The 15481-nt window shown below is 38.8% G+C and overlaps 1 protein-coding gene across 17 annotated transcripts in view; it reads left to right on the forward strand.

The window, feature by feature from the left end:
* RCBTB1 (RCC1 and BTB domain containing protein 1) overlaps nt 1–15149 on the forward strand; it is a 63531-nt gene extending 48382 nt beyond the window's left edge. For all 17 annotated transcript variants that reach the window (XM_067016298.1, XM_059041681.2, XM_067016290.1 and 14 more), the window contains 4 exons: nt 2230–2356; nt 4498–4649; nt 5421–5551; nt 12903–15149. In XM_067016298.1, the coding sequence (XP_066872399.1) occupies nt 2230–2356; nt 4498–4649; nt 5421–5551; nt 12903–13043 (551 nt within the window). In that variant the 3' untranslated portion in view covers nt 13044–15149. The remainder of the gene's footprint in view (nt 1–2229; nt 2357–4497; nt 4650–5420; nt 5552–12902) is intronic.
* Nucleotides 15150–15481: the final 332 nt, after the last annotated feature.

The raw sequence follows: 15481 nt of genomic DNA on the forward strand, positions 1-15481 counted from the left end.
GGAGCTGTCCCATCATCAGGTGACCTGTCTATATGGTCATGGGGGCAAGAGTATGTTTAGGAAGAGTGAAACTGCTACTCAACTTAAAGTGAAACAAATGGAATTTTCCAGGTTCTTTATAATACAGTATTTTTTTTGCAATGAATGTTGTGATCAAAGAAAATTTAGTTCATAGAATGGGACTCTTTGGCCGTAATCACACGTATGTATAGACCCTGTACACATCTCAGAGTCCCATATACTGCTTAACCTGGACCTGTTTATAAAAGCCTTCCCTCAGGTTCTTGCATTTTAAAATCCTAATCCTGAAAAGACATTCTTTTCAGACCAAACATCCTAATATTTTCTGTTATTAAGTTTGGAAAAAATATGGTCCCTGAATATACCTCCCAGGTGACTTTCTTTCTCTTGCACCCACCAAAAGTCAGAAGTGTTTGTTTCCACTCAGTTTCTGATCTCAGCTGAGTGTCGGGAAGAAAGTCAGAGGATGATGAATTCACACCTATGAAGAACATTTCTTCCCTGAAGGGAGGTACTATACTTGTTGCCAGAAACCAAGATGGTCCAACCCTTAGGACTAGATGCAGGAGTTGAGGCACTGATAAGAAGCTGTTTTTTCAGTGGGGAGGTTGGTAGCAATCTAGACTCTTGGACTCTGGCCATCTTAGTTATTTCCTTTCTTTCATTCACTGGGGATTCAGGTTACAGGGTCAGGGAAAGCCTGGTTTTTGAGAGCTTGTCCACCTCTCCTCCACAGCCAAGAGAGCTCTGCATTGTCAGGGTAGGGGGAGGATGTACGTTAAGGGAATAGGGCTTAGGCAAATGGTATTTCCTTGGGAGATTCTGATAATAAAGCTCTTGGAAAGCTCCTTTGTTAAGTTGCAGCCTAGTTTTTAGCAGTTGTCCCTCCTCTAAGACTTGCCCTGGTAACAGCAGCTGCTGACAGTCACCTTCTCACCTCGGGGGGATGTGGAAATCTGTCTCCTAAACGATGGTACCTTCATTCAGTGCCAGCGGGGGTCTCTGGAATTTAAAAATTTCCCCGTTAGCCTCCTTCTACCTCTTTCCCTTTGTTCACACGTGGAAAGCACAGAAAGTGTTGCATGAGTTTGTACAAGTGCCTTTACTTTTCTTGATGATTGCACAATTCTACTTACATATAAGAATTACAGGGCTTTCCTGGTGGCGCAGTGGTTGAGAGTCCGCCTGCCGATGCAGGGGACACGGGTTCGTGCCCCGGTCCGGGAAGATCCCACGTGGCGCAGAGCGGCTGGGCCCGTGAGCCATGGCCACTGAGCCTGCGCGTCCGGAGCCTGCGCTCCGCAACGGGAGAGGCCACAGCAGTGAGAGGCCCGCGTACCACCAAAAAAAAAAAAAAAAAAAAAAGAATTACATGTACTTACACCTTCCTATCAGGCAGTGTGCTCATGGTTTTTAAAGCTGTTCTTTCTAAGTATACATTCCTACTAAGTAAATTTGCTCTACTTTTAGATAGTGCGTAAGGATTATTGCTTGTACTGCATTAATCTTTAGCGTTAAGAAGGACGTTTAGATTCCAGATATCGAGGGAAAAGGGTCACCCTGTGAAAGAACACAACTCTTAGCCTAAGTGGTGAGTTTGTTTCTTAGGACTCCTTGAGTCAAATTTACCAACTCCTTGAAACTATCCCAAAGCAGAGCAAAGGTGTCCTTAGAGTTTCTGTCGAGGAAAATTGATAAATTCTTAGCCTTAGAAGAGCACCACTCAATTTTTGAGAGAAATAGTTACCTAATCATGATGATCTATAACTTGCTCTTTTTAAAAAAAAAAAAAATACACGTTTTTAATGTCTAACTTAGCATGTCAGACAGGTATTTGGCCTTTCCGAATATGTATTTTTTTCTGAAGTTTATACACTTAGGACACTTAGGTAACAGCAGCTGCTGAGAATCACCTTCTCATCTCAGGGGATGACAAAAATTGTCTCTTGTGTCTATAGTACCTTTTTCATTCAGTGCCAATGAGGGTCCCTGATTTTTTGTTTCCCCATTAGCCTGTGAAATTTAATTTAATTTCTGTGACATTGATTTTAATTTAATACTGTGAAATTGACTTGTTGAGTAAAGTCTGAACTCTCCTGAAAAAAATCGAATGGCATTATCCATCATGCTAATCATTGTCTTTCTGAAGTCTTTCAAAGCTTGAACATGTTTCCTGAGCTTCCTGTATTATGTGCTCATTTCCTTCAGAGCATGAAGACTTTTTAACAGTTGCAGAGTCACTGAAGAAAGAATTTGACAGTCCAGAAACTGCTGATCTGAAGTTTCGAATTGATGGGAAATATATCCATGTCCATAAAGCTGTTTTGAAAATCAGGTATTTTCTCATGAGTTTAGAGTCATCAATAACCTTACTTTCTTCTACAATCTCCATTTCTTTGTTATTCCACAAAATGGGGACTAATAAGAAATAATCTCGGTAGTAGAGAGAAATGGCACAGCTCAATCCATTCATTATGAAGAGTTTAGCATGTTACGTGTGTGTGTTTGTGTGTGTGTGCACTAATGTGCCTTTTAGAGAACGTGTAATGTAGTGTTTTTCTGTATTGTTTTTCAAATGAAGGAGATCGTGAATATACTTATTTTGCTCACAAAATTTGTATATAAGGTTTAAGAAAATACAAAAGATTATCAGTGAAAAGCCGATAGATCTTTTTTTACTCTCAATTAAAGATTCATTTTCCATAAGCAGAAAACTCATAGGAATACTGGACTTCCTAGCCCTGAGAGACATCTAATTCCCAATTAAAGAAATGTTTTTAAATATAGTAAATGGCAGGAGTTCTTTATATAAATGTGAGGGAACTTTGTATTTATTAGTACCTGGACCACTGCTCACTGAGGCTGCCATTACAGAGAAAGAGGCACATAAAATCAGACCATTGACAGTTAAACTAGCCACTTACAAGTCTTTTTTGAAAATGTAGTTAAATACTTATTTACAAAATAACAAGTTTTAAGGAACCGAAAAGCTATGTCATTCATTACTTTAAGGGAGTAAGTATCTGCACCAAAGTATTAACTGAAAAGGTGAACGGGAAGTGTTTCTGTGAACCTGTGGCCATCCAGTCTGTTCCTTTCCTGTATAGTTTTCGGACCGATTTCATCTGTTAGTTCTTTCTTAGACAACTGCATCTTTTTACTTCCCAAATGAGGTAAGTTCCCCTGTAAGTGGAGCCATTCTTTTTAGTATTCTGAATGGATATTGAAAGTATTTTTGTGTTTCTAGTGTAACTCATTTTAAAAGGACTTGAAAAGGTGATTTTAAAGAAATTATAAAGTATGTTATACTTGAAGAAAATTGAATATTCAGAAATCAGTTCCTCATAGGGACTTTCCTAGTGGTGCAGTAGTTAAGAATCCGCCTGCTAATGCAGGGGACATGGGTTCGATACCTGGTCTGGGAAGATCCCACATGCTGCGGAGCAACTAAGCCCATGCACTACCACTGCTGAGCCTGTGCTCTAGAGCTCGTGAGCCACAAGCTGCTGAGCCCGCGTGCCATAGCTACTGAAGCCCACGCACCTAGAGCCTGTGCGCTGAAACGAGAAGCCACCACAATGAGAAGCCAGCGCACCTTAACGAAGAGTAGCCCCCGCTCGCTGCAACTAGACAAAGCCCATGTGCAGCAATGAAGACCCAATGTAGCCAAAAATAATAAATAAACAAATAGAAAGAAATCGGTTCCTCATATAGTTGGATTTGTGTATGAAATACAATACAAAAAGACCTATTTAGGTTTTCTTGAAATATGTGACTATTCTAGTGAATGTGTTTTATAAATAAATTGGTAACAGGCTTGGGAGGAGAGGGGAGGGGAGCAGGTCAGAGCAAAGGAACAAAATAGGGGTGGTGGCTGTTTTGAAGATGAGTCAGAAAAGAAGGAAAATTGTCATGTAAGGTAATGGAAAAAAAATCCTCTTAAATATAATTCAGTTAACATTTAAAACAGTTTTAAGAATATGCTGATTACATAACACACAAAACATGAATCATTTGAAAGACATGAACATATATCAAAAGTTTGAATACTCATTTCTGAATTTCTTTTAATTTCATTGTTTAAAATGCCCTTCTATACAACATTAAAAAAAAAAAAAAACAAGCAAGCAGAAAAACTTGATCTGAATGGGGTCTATCAAATGCAAACAGTGGTACTGTTGAAGTGGTAGGTACTTCTAGGCTCCATGTATAATTCTTACTATTTAATAGGCAGTATAAAAAATGAAAGTGAGTGTACGTAAAAGGTGAATGTAAAAGCCCTTGTACATGGAATGAATGTATCGGGTTGGCCAAAAAGTTCATTTGGGCTTTTCCATAACATCTTATGGAAAAACCCGAACAAACTTTTTGGCCAACCCAGTACTACTCAAATATTAGTAGTTAAGCATACCTGTAATATTTGTTTATCCCTGATTTCATCAACTTAATTAGGTAACTTTTGCTGTTCCATTTTAGGTGTGAGCACTTTCGATCCATGTTCCAGTCTTATTGGAATGAGGACATGAAGGAGGTGATAGAAATAGACCAGTTTTCCTACCCAGTGTACCGTGCCTTTCTCCAGTACCTCTACACAGATACAGTGGACCTGCCGCCTGAAGATGCTATAGGTACCAGCCATGTTGGGACTGGCCAGGGCACAGGGTCAAAAATATAACTCCCTGTATTCTTACAGTATTGAAATGTAAAAAGTTTCAGGTTTATTGGTTTTTAAGATTTGAAGTAAATGCCTTTAAAAAGTAGTCCTGTATTTGAGAGAGGGATGGACTCAAAGAGTTTGGGGTTAGTAGATGCAAACTATTACATATAGAATGAATAAACAACAAGGTCCTACTGTATAGCACAGGGAACTATATTCAGTATCTTGGGATAAACCATAATGGAAAAGAATATAAAAAAGAATGTATACCTGTGTATAACTGAGTCACTTTGCTGTACAGCAGAAATTAATACAACATTGTAAATCAACTGTATTTCAATAAAAAAAATTTTAAAATATAGTATTATATAGATATGGTTAATAATTATGTACACTATATATGACTGTGGTCTTATTTTACTTTTTTAATACTGAAGTATAAGTTGCTAATGGATTTAGCGTATCATTTTGGAAACAAAATGAGGGGGGAAATTCAATTTTTTTCCCCTTCCTTTGTACTGCGGAAGAAATTGTATAAAGTGAGTATAGGAGAGGTATGTTTGGGAGGTGGGGAAGGGATGAACTGAAAAAGAGAATTTATTTAATAAAATTCAGAGTGTTATTCCCTAAGAAGCTTCTGCTGATTTATCTACATAACTCTTCACCAAAATGAAATATATATATTTATAAATTATTGGAAATTATTGTAACCTCAATTAAGCTTTCCACATTTTACTTTTAGGTCTTTTGGATTTAGCGACGTCTTACTGTGAAAACAGACTGAAGAAACTTTGTCAGCACATTATCAAGCGAGGAATCACTGTGGAGAATGCCTTTTCATTGTTCTCTGCTGCGGTCAGATACGATGCAGAGGTAACATAAAATAATAAGCAGAAGCACAAACCGCCCTTAACATCCCGTGAGCACGTTTTCCCGCATTCTTGTATGAGACAAGCGCGATGAGTATAACTGCACTTCTATGTAGGGAATCATTGAACTGACTGACCCCTAAAAAATGAAATCTGGCTTGCTTTATTCTCTGTTCATAGTGTCAAAAATGGTTGTTTCTCTACTTATATTTTTACCTAAGATAGGAAGCTAACTGAAGTCCCAGAAGCTATACTTCAGGTTGGAATATAAAGTGCCATACTTAATGGGACTAACCAACAGCATATTTTAGTTTCAAGTATTTCTCCAGGTCAGCTTAATATATTTTTCTCAAGGTTCACTTTGCTGTCTCCCCAGCTCTCCCCTGTCGTAAACCAAGGCTGCCCTGTGATTTATAGCTGTGTATGCTCTGAAATTCTATCATCGTCTAATTATCACTCACGTTTGTTCGTGGGTGAAGAGCTTGCTCTGGACTCCTTTTTGTTTGTTTGCTTTTTATATTGGATTGATTGATGGATCTCTAGAGAGTCTCTGAATGAATGGGCTTTTGGGAGTCTTGTGTTTTGGATATTTATGTACATTTTCTTTAAGTTAAGAGCCACAATATCCTCAGATTGTAAGCTCCCTCTGAGCAGGAACTGTATCTCATTCATCTGTGTGCCTTGTGCCTGGCACATGATAATCTTTGTTGAACTGAATGAAGATTGTACCATGTGAAGGATACTTAGTGAACTAAAGGCTGGTATGGTTGGTTTTACATATTCATGGAGAATAAAAGTCAAAGAGCAAGAGTTTTGGAGTTACAGATGTCTAGCTAAGGTGTGCACCCTAAATGGCACAGTTAGTCTTTCTTATAGGTATTTTGTCATCATATGATGAGGCAGATTACCTGGTATGAGGGAATTTACCAGACATCTGCAAAGATCTGCAGCTGTGGCCTTGGAGATGTGGTGGATAGACTTCATCTTCGTCACATTTGGGGATCGAAATGGACCATTCTTATGTCTTGCATTTTCAAAATGTATCCTATCTTTATTTCAGATTATATTATGATTATAAATATTTGGTAAGGTCAGATATAGCTGATTTTCTCTGTGACCTTTTCAACAGATGGAATGATCAAAGTCAATCATTTCTAATGGGAAATGGAAATATAGTTTTTTTTCTTCCTACCCTTTCTTTGTCATCGTGAACATCTTTATTAGAAATGCTATTTCTTTAGATTTTATTTCTGCCCAATGATGAATAATTTTAAATTGGTCCATGGCTTTTCTGTCCATTTTGCGATTGACTTTAGAATCTCCTGGGTCTCACCATACTCCTCCTCAGTGCTGATGAGTTCCATATTCTTGGGATTAGCATCTTGCTGACCCAAACCAATCAGAACCACCTGGGCAGAGGCAGCTATCTCGGCTCGAGTTGCTGGAAATTTCTTTCTCACTTTCAGCTAAAATCTACCCCAGAAAGTTTATAGAAAATGCCTTATTCCACTTCTTCCCAGGCCAGTTGATCATTTCTTTCACTAGTTTTCACTTTTCTCATATCAAGCATAGATACGTTAAAAGCTGTCCCTTGCTGAGACCGCGAACGCACGTGCTTCCCCAAGAGTCTGTCACAGTGCGGGCATATAGTTGGCACTCAGAAATGTATGTTGAGTTAAATAAACGAATGAATGTGCAATATTTGAAACACCTCACCATGAAGTTCTGCTTTTTTAAAAAAATGTAAAGACAAACAACAACTCACAACCCCGCAAATATTACACATTCACTGTAGAAAAATTAGAAAATAGAAGGCAAAAAGCCTTCTCTCTGGGTTGTATGGTTTTGATTATGTTGGGAGTTATATAATTGACTAATGTAGTCGATTATAATGTTTTATTTCCTTAATACTGTAGACTGTAGAAAGTCTACTGTAGAAAGTAAATAAATGAAGTCTCTAGAATATAAAAATAAAACCCATTTACTATATCTATTAGTTGATGGGAAGCTGCTCCTAAGACAGATTGGAAATTAGCTGCAAAATCCGTTGTTTTCAGACATTGAACTTGGGGACCCTACTTGACTTTCCCTTCACTCTGTTGGTTGAAATGCTGGGAGGATGGAGACTACCTGCCTCTCATGTTTCTACTCTTTGCTATAAAAATTGCTGTGGTTCCTCCATGCCTCCTTTTGACAAGAGAATTTTGAAGCAAATGGACATACATAAAAAGAGCAAAAATGTATTGACTCAGTAGTTGTGGAGATTTTAAAAAGTAAGCTAATTGTTGTGGAATCCTGGCATTATGAATGCATTGTCAAACTTTCTGCACGTTTTTATAAAGTAAAGAAGGACTTGGAGAAGGAGCACTTATATTCCTCTAGTACAAATCTGAATAAGTATTGACATCAGGGGAGAAAATGCATATAAAACATTGTCTCGTGATAGTTCTGATCACATTATAAACATTTTGAAATGCTTCTATTTATACTGTTTCTTTTCAGGAGATTTTTGTTTTCTGTCTATTTGAACATTAGAAGAAACAGTTGGGGAATGTTTTTTGTTTAACCAGAGTAGAGAACTTTCCAGAAAATCCTACCTTCTGAGCAGCTGTGTCTTAAAATTTTGCTTTTGGTGGGAAGCAATAAATATGAGCCAGGAATCTAATTCCAAAATTGATTTGGGATGTGAGTATTGGAAAACGTGCTAAAGCCAGATGGTCAGCATTTATTTCTTTTTTCAAGGGATTAAATTAAAAGTTTTTTGTGATCAGTAGACTGTAAAATACTTTTTGGTTAGTGAGAGAAGGCACCTTTAAAATTTTTTTCCAGTATAGTGAGACACTTAAATACATTCTAAAAAACAAAATCAAAACCTACTTTGATGTGGAATATTTTGTACTTGATATGCAGTTGACCCTTGAACAGTGCAGGGGTTAATCACGTATAACTTACAGTCAGCCCTCCATATCCCTGGTTCGTCCGCATCTTCGGATTCAATCAAACTTGGATCCTGTAGTGCTGTAGTATGTACTATTGAAAAATATCCTGGGTAAGTGGACCTGTGCAGTTCAAACCTGCGTTGTTCAAGGGTCAGCTATACTATCAAGTGAATTCAAGACTTATAGTGTTTGGGTTTTGTTATCTAATTATTTTAACAACACGTTTGGACAGTTAGGTGTGGTTCTTGGTATCTGCCATCTGAAATGTGTCTCAAGAGTGGCCTGTGACACAGAGGTCTCGGCCAAGTGTCCTTCCACAGGAAGTCTTAGCACTCTCATGTATTTTAGGTTTTAAGGCTGGATAAGAACTCCGTTGAAGGCTGCATTAGCATTTTTAAAATGTGGATATTAAGACCATCAATTCTCTGCGTTTTGTTTCTAAAGAAAATCTGTGGAAAGGCAAAACAACTTATTTTCAGAGTGTGTATAGTGATTGGAATAATTTAATTTAAATGCTTAAAGACTGGAGCAAATTTGTAAATTTAGAATAGTAATATTTTATTTTGATCTTCCTTACTAATTATAACAAATCTGATATCTGATTTGCCTCCGAACCACTTTACAATAATTTCACCACAGAATGTCATAAACATGGACTTTGGTTTCTAAAACACCAAGAATACCATATTAGACTCCTTGATTTTTACCCCCTCCCCACTTCCTTATTCCGTGGCCTTGAGAAGAGACTCTTAGGAACTTTTTTCATCTGCTGGTCAAGTGTTCCTTCCCATCCTTCTTAGAAATTTTTTTTTTTTTAAGCCCAGCAGTCCTGTTATAGTTGACTTATTAGTTGGGTAAGAGTTGCATTTTCTTCTAGGCAATTGAAGATCTGATTGTTTGCAGAGTGAGGTGAACAGATCATGTAGGTTTTTATAGTATTTAAGAATTATCAGAAGGGTGTTAATCTAATCCACACGTCAACATCAGTAGCACACTGGCTCAGGTTGCGAAGTGAATGTGCTTGGCTGTGCCACGCTCTGGTTCAGGCAGATGAACGTGCAAATTCCAGTGTCTCTCTTCAGGTGTGTTCAGTGCTTCCTGTTCCCAAGTTCTGCCTTATCCAAGGTGTAATTAGTTATTTAAACAACCCAGATTTAGATTATTTTCAGTATTCTTGAAACCGTTAAACATTTGTTGAATACAGTTGACCCTTGCTCAACACAGGTTTGAACTGCACAGATCCACTTATATGTGGATATTTTTCAATAGTAAATACTACAGTACTACACGATCCACGGTGGGTTGAACCTGCGATTGTGGAGGGCCAACTATTAATTACACTTGGATTAACCCCTGTGTTTTTCTTTTCTTTCTTTTTTTAAAAAATTTTATTTATTTATTTATGGCTGGGTTGGGTCTTCGTTTCTGTGCGAGGGCTTTCTCTAGTTGAGGCAAGTGGGGGCCACTCTTCATCACGGTGCATGGGCCTCTCACTATCACGGCCTCTCTTGCTGCAGAGCACAGGCTCAGTAATTGTGGCTCATGGGCCTAGTTGCTCCACAGCAGGTGGGATATTCCCAGACCAGGGCTCGAACCCGTGTCCCCTGCATTGGCAGGCAGATTCTCAACCACTGCGCCACCAGGGAAGCCCAACCCCTGTCTTTCTCAAGTATCAACTGTACTGAGAAATCTTTCCAAACTAATTGGAGGGGAAGGGAAGGCAGTTGGATAAAACTATTTTCATAGGTATATGAACTGATTTGTAATTAGAAGCACCATTTGTATACCTGTACTATATAAAAAAGTTCTTAAAAGTTTATACTCAAGGTAATCTATACAGTTAGTGAACTGAATAAACTCACTTTTTCATTATACTACAAAGATCTTTAATTCCAAATAAGCAGATATAGAAGTGGTAAGGTTTTGCAGTGTCAGAATTTAGTGCCCTCTCTTTCTCCTTTGAAATTATATAATTAAAACTTAATATTTAAAGATCCTTATCTGATACATTACATGGTTTGAAGAACTTTTTGTTCTGTGACTGGCTCCTTCTTCCTAAGTTAGATGTAGATAAACTAGTTTTCTGTTTTTGATAAACAAGATTAAAATATGACTTTCATCTTTCCATGGGATATAATTTAGTCCCTAGAGCTATTTATTAACCATTGGGTTATGATACCAGGAGTAGTGCTTTTTCTTTAATAATAATGTGAGAGAGAGAATGTTTTCTATTGTTTAACATTTTAGTTTATTGTAATACACCCGAGCATTCAGCTGTCCATTCACCCCGCTGGGAATCTCTTATTAAAAAACATGGATTCAGGTATTGTGCTAACATTTTAAATGCATTTTCAGTTATCTGGAGAATAAAACTCTGACAGTAGCTGGCTGAGAGACATTAAATGTGGTTTATCTCTTACTGATTATATGACTGGAGGGGAGGGACAAGAGACTCTTAGAATAAGGAAGTATTTGTCTGCAGGGGTCTGAAAGGGGTGTTTCTGTATGGGGACACGGCCCTTCCCCACCCTGCCTAAAATTCTCATTTTGTGGTGGCTGGGAAACACAAAGCCAAGACCCTACAGTTTAACAGTTGTTGAGATCCTAGTTTGACAGAACCCTGAGTACTGACCTTCAGTATTGCTGGCCACATTACAAACTGAGCTATTAGACTTCATCTTTGTGTACATTCCACGTACCTAATTGATTTAATAAATATGTTCCACTTTTTTAAAAAAAATTTATTTATTTTTTGTCTGTGTTGCGTCTTCGTTGCTGCGCACGGGCTTTCTCTAGTTGTGGCGAGCGGGGGCTGCTCTTCATCGCGGTGCACGGGCTTCTCATTGCGGTGGTTTCTCCTGTTGTGGAGCATGGGCTCTAGGCACGTGGGCTTCAGTAGTTATGGCTTGCGGGCTCTGGAGTGCAGGCTCAGTAGTTGTGGTACACAGGCTTAGTTGCTCTGTAGCATGTGGGATCTTCCCAGACCAGGGCTCGAACCTGTGTCCCCTGCATTGGCAGACAGATTCTTAACCACTGCGCCACCAGGGAAGCCCCTGTTCCAATGCTTGAAGGGACCAACAACAATATAGTAGAGTTTTGCTGGAGATGAAAGCATGTCTTAGCATAGGTAGAAATAGATCTTTTTTTTTTTTTTGCGGTACGTGGGCCTCTCACTGTTGTGGCCTCTCCCATTGCGGGGCACAGGCTCTGGACGCGCAGGCCCAGAGGCCATGGTTCAGGGCCCAGCCGCTCCGCGGCATGTGGGATCTTCCCGGACTGGGGCATGAACCCGCGTCCCCCGCATCGGCAGGCGGACTCTCAACCACTGTGCCACCAGGGAAGCCCAGAAATAGATCTTTTTAAAAAAATTTATTTTATTTATTTATTTTTGTCTGCATTGGGTCTTCGTTGTGTGCGCGGGCTTTCACCAGTTGCAGCGAGCAGGGGCTACTCTTTGTTGCGGTACACAGGGTTCTCATTGTGGTGGCTTCTCTTACTGTGGAGCACAGACTCTAGGCGTGCAGGCTTCAGTAGTTGCGGCACACAGGCTCAGTAGTTGTGGTTCACGGGCTCTAGAGCACAGGCTCAGTAGTTGTGTTGCACAGGCTTAGTTGCTCCGCGGCATGTGGGATCTTCCCGGACCAGGGCTTGAACCCGTGTCCCTTGCATTGACAGGTGGAATCTTAACCACTGCGCCACCAGGGATGCCCAGAAATAGATTTTTGAATTGTTCTGGTTTGCCACTTGTATATGTTACTCTCCCTCTGAATGTTGGTAGTTGGTAACTTCCATTTGTCTAACTGAAAAGTCAAGTCTCTGTGACTATTCTTTTGTGGATTGACTATCCGAGAAATTAGCGTGGTAGAAGTTGTAGTATATTATTCTTTGTGGCTTTAAAAATGAAGGCATTTTTATACAGGAGAGCATGAAAGTGAATTTAAGGTCTTTGGAAGTTTTATTTTTAATGTGTCACTTTAGGTTGACCATTTCTCTTCATCCCTTTTCTGTTCCTTAAAGTCTTCTCTTCCTTGGACCAAATGACCCACATCTTAATTCTTTTCTCTGACTTCTTGAATGTGGTAAAACATATGATATGGACAAAAGTTGCTTTCAGCTTTTTAAAACCATGTCTTTGAGTGACTAGACTATGTGATAACCATGAGGAAATCACCCACACACACACACACACTGTGGTATGTGTGTGTGTGTGTGTGTGTTGAAGAGTCAGACTTGAGTAGGGGAACCATTGCTTTTACTGTGTGGTGAGTAAATGTACCTGTGGGTCACTTGTTTGCCTAGTTTGAGGTTTCTGGCCTCAAATCTCTTCTGGGGGAGGGTGAGGGAGCTGGAGAGAAGTAATTCAAAGTTAATTAAAAAAGGCCTCTTCTTGTTTTTATCTTTGTTGTGTGTGTCCAGGATTTAGAAGAATTCTGCTTTAAGTTTTGCATCAATCATTTGACAGAAGTTACACAGACTGCAGCATTTTGGCAAATGGATGGCCCTCTGCTAAAGGAATTCATTGCTAAAGCCAGTAAATGTGGAGCCTTTAAGAACTGAAGCCCAAGACTGCTGGGTTTTGTGTGAGTGCTCTGGGGCTGGTGATGGTGTGTCGTTGTGCTCTATGGGTGATGTCATTCTGCAGGTAAAAGAGCCCATCGGGTTGTTTTGCTCACATGGAGTTAAGTTCTCTGCGTAGGGATACAGAAAGGGTATACGGCTTTTCCTGAACCCATTTTAAACAACGTTTATTTCCAGATGTGTGTATTTTAAATGTGACCTTAACGTTTGGCTGGGACATTGTAAAAGGGTGAAAGTCTAGCTGGTTGTTTGTTTTTGTTTGGTTTGGTTTTGATTAGAGGACCTCCTGAAGTTGGAAAGGGGGCTTTGGGGCAAGTCTCCTGGCTTGCATATCAACAACCCTTTTGACGCCAACTGTGAGAGATGTGGAGGCCCCGCTGGGAATGACAGATGCTGACTTGGGCGCTTGTTGAAGGGCTACATTAGTTGCTAGTTCAGTAGCCTCACTGTGAAGGAATAGTTAAGATTGTCTGAGGCTTTTGTTTGTGTAATTTGCATTATTGATGACTTTTTAAACTTCAAAATAATATTCAATTTCATATAAGCCTATTGAAATGATAATTATGTGAAGATGAATTTCTAGGTTAGTCAGGGTTTCTCTTAAGACTTAAGTATATAAAGAGTGGTAATGTAGAACTATCTTTGAAAACTTGATAATGAAAGAAACTTCATTTGGGTGAAAGTGGATATTTTATGACTCAGAGTCTCCACTACTAACAGCGTTTTATTAATGTTAAATTGGAGAACCCAAATTTAAATGCCCCCACCTTTTCTCCTATACATGCTAATCATATAAGAGGAAAATAGTGATATATTGAGCATACTTTTACCTTCCTGAATTGTGGTTGCTGAATCATCAGATCTGCTACGTCTGACTCCAATTAAGTGGTTCTTAAAACCAAGTTTCTTACAGGACTTAATACAATTTGTTTTTATCGATTTTTATCTATGCCAAATGCTGTCACCCATTTTGCTTATTTGAAATGTCACCAGCTTTCACATTTGATTTTCCTTTCCTTTTAATTGTGTTAGGTAACTTTGAAAAAGGATCTAAACTATGAAGGCGTTTTTTAGGTCTGGCTATGTGATGTGACTTCGGGAAGTAAGAGTGTGCAGCTCTGAGTTTTGTCATGTGTGCCTGTTGAGCGCGCTTCAAGAGCAAAGCTTTGTTCTACTCTCTGGCCCACGGGCTCATTTCCACTTGTGGGAGCTCCTTTAGTGAGCTGTGTCATGTTTGGAAGGCCCTCCATCTGAATTTAGAGACTGAATCCATTTTCAGACCCCAGTTAACAAGAGGGTGAAGAGATGCTGCAGCTACTGTTGTTAGCAGTGTTTCTAAGTGTATGTTTGGGGGGCTGAGGTCCCAAAGATGGAAATTCATGGATGGGTGAAATAAACACAAACCCGGAAGTCCCAGCCCCCTTTTCTTGACCATGTTGCAAGTGATTGAAGCCCAATGAGTTATTAGGTTAGAATTAGTTCTGCAACATAATTTTCTTATTGGGTTGATAAATGTACATTAATTTGATTATTAGCTATGATGGGTAGTGTTTCTAACAATCACTGTCTATAGGCTTATGATCTGGACAAAACAAGAACTTCAGTAAGTTTACTATTGCTCTTACTTGAAAAAAAAACTTTAAAAAAGCACAAATTAACATAGATCCGTTTCCATAGAGAGTTCATTCACTAAACAAATATTTACTGAGTTCCCAATAGGTGAAGAACCACTTCTCATATTAGATTACTGAGTAATTTGTATGAGTATATTTTCAGTGAAGAGAACAGAAAAAAGTCTTTCAGAAAGTACTTGAGTATCTTGTGTTGTTTTTTTTTTAAATATGCTCTCTTATTTTTCTACTTGGTTTTGTTGTTAATCATAGCAGGAGATGAAAACTATTCTTTGAATTGTTTTTTTCATCTGATAAAATAATGAAAGCCAAAGTATTGGTATTTCTTCAAATAGCCCTAAAATGTACTCTTGAACTTCCTACTGGAACAAGGTTTAATACGCTAGTTATATAGGTTGTATTTATGTAATGTTTAGAGTGACATATTAATAAATAAAGCAATCCGTTAAAATAGGCATGTAGAGTTATTTTTTCCCTCTCAAAAATCAATAATATGCAGCCTTGAAAGGGAAGGAAATTCTGACACATGCTGCAGCTTGGATGAACCTTGAGGACATTATGCTAAGTGAAATAAGCCAGTCACAAAAGGACAAGTACTGTATGATTCCATTTACATGAGGTCCGTGGAGTAGTCAGATTCATAGGAAGTAGAATGGTGGTTGGCAGGGACTGGGAGAAATTGTATGAGGGGTTATTGTTTAATAGGTACAGAGTTTCAGTTTTGCAAGATGGAAAGAGTTCTGTGCGTGGATGATACACAACAATGTGAATGGACTTAATGCCACT

Source organism: Kogia breviceps, chromosome 16 (assembly GCF_026419965.1).
Source record: "Kogia breviceps isolate mKogBre1 chromosome 16, mKogBre1 haplotype 1, whole genome shotgun sequence".
NCBI classification, from domain to species: Eukaryota; Metazoa; Chordata; class Mammalia; order Artiodactyla; family Physeteridae; genus Kogia; species Kogia breviceps.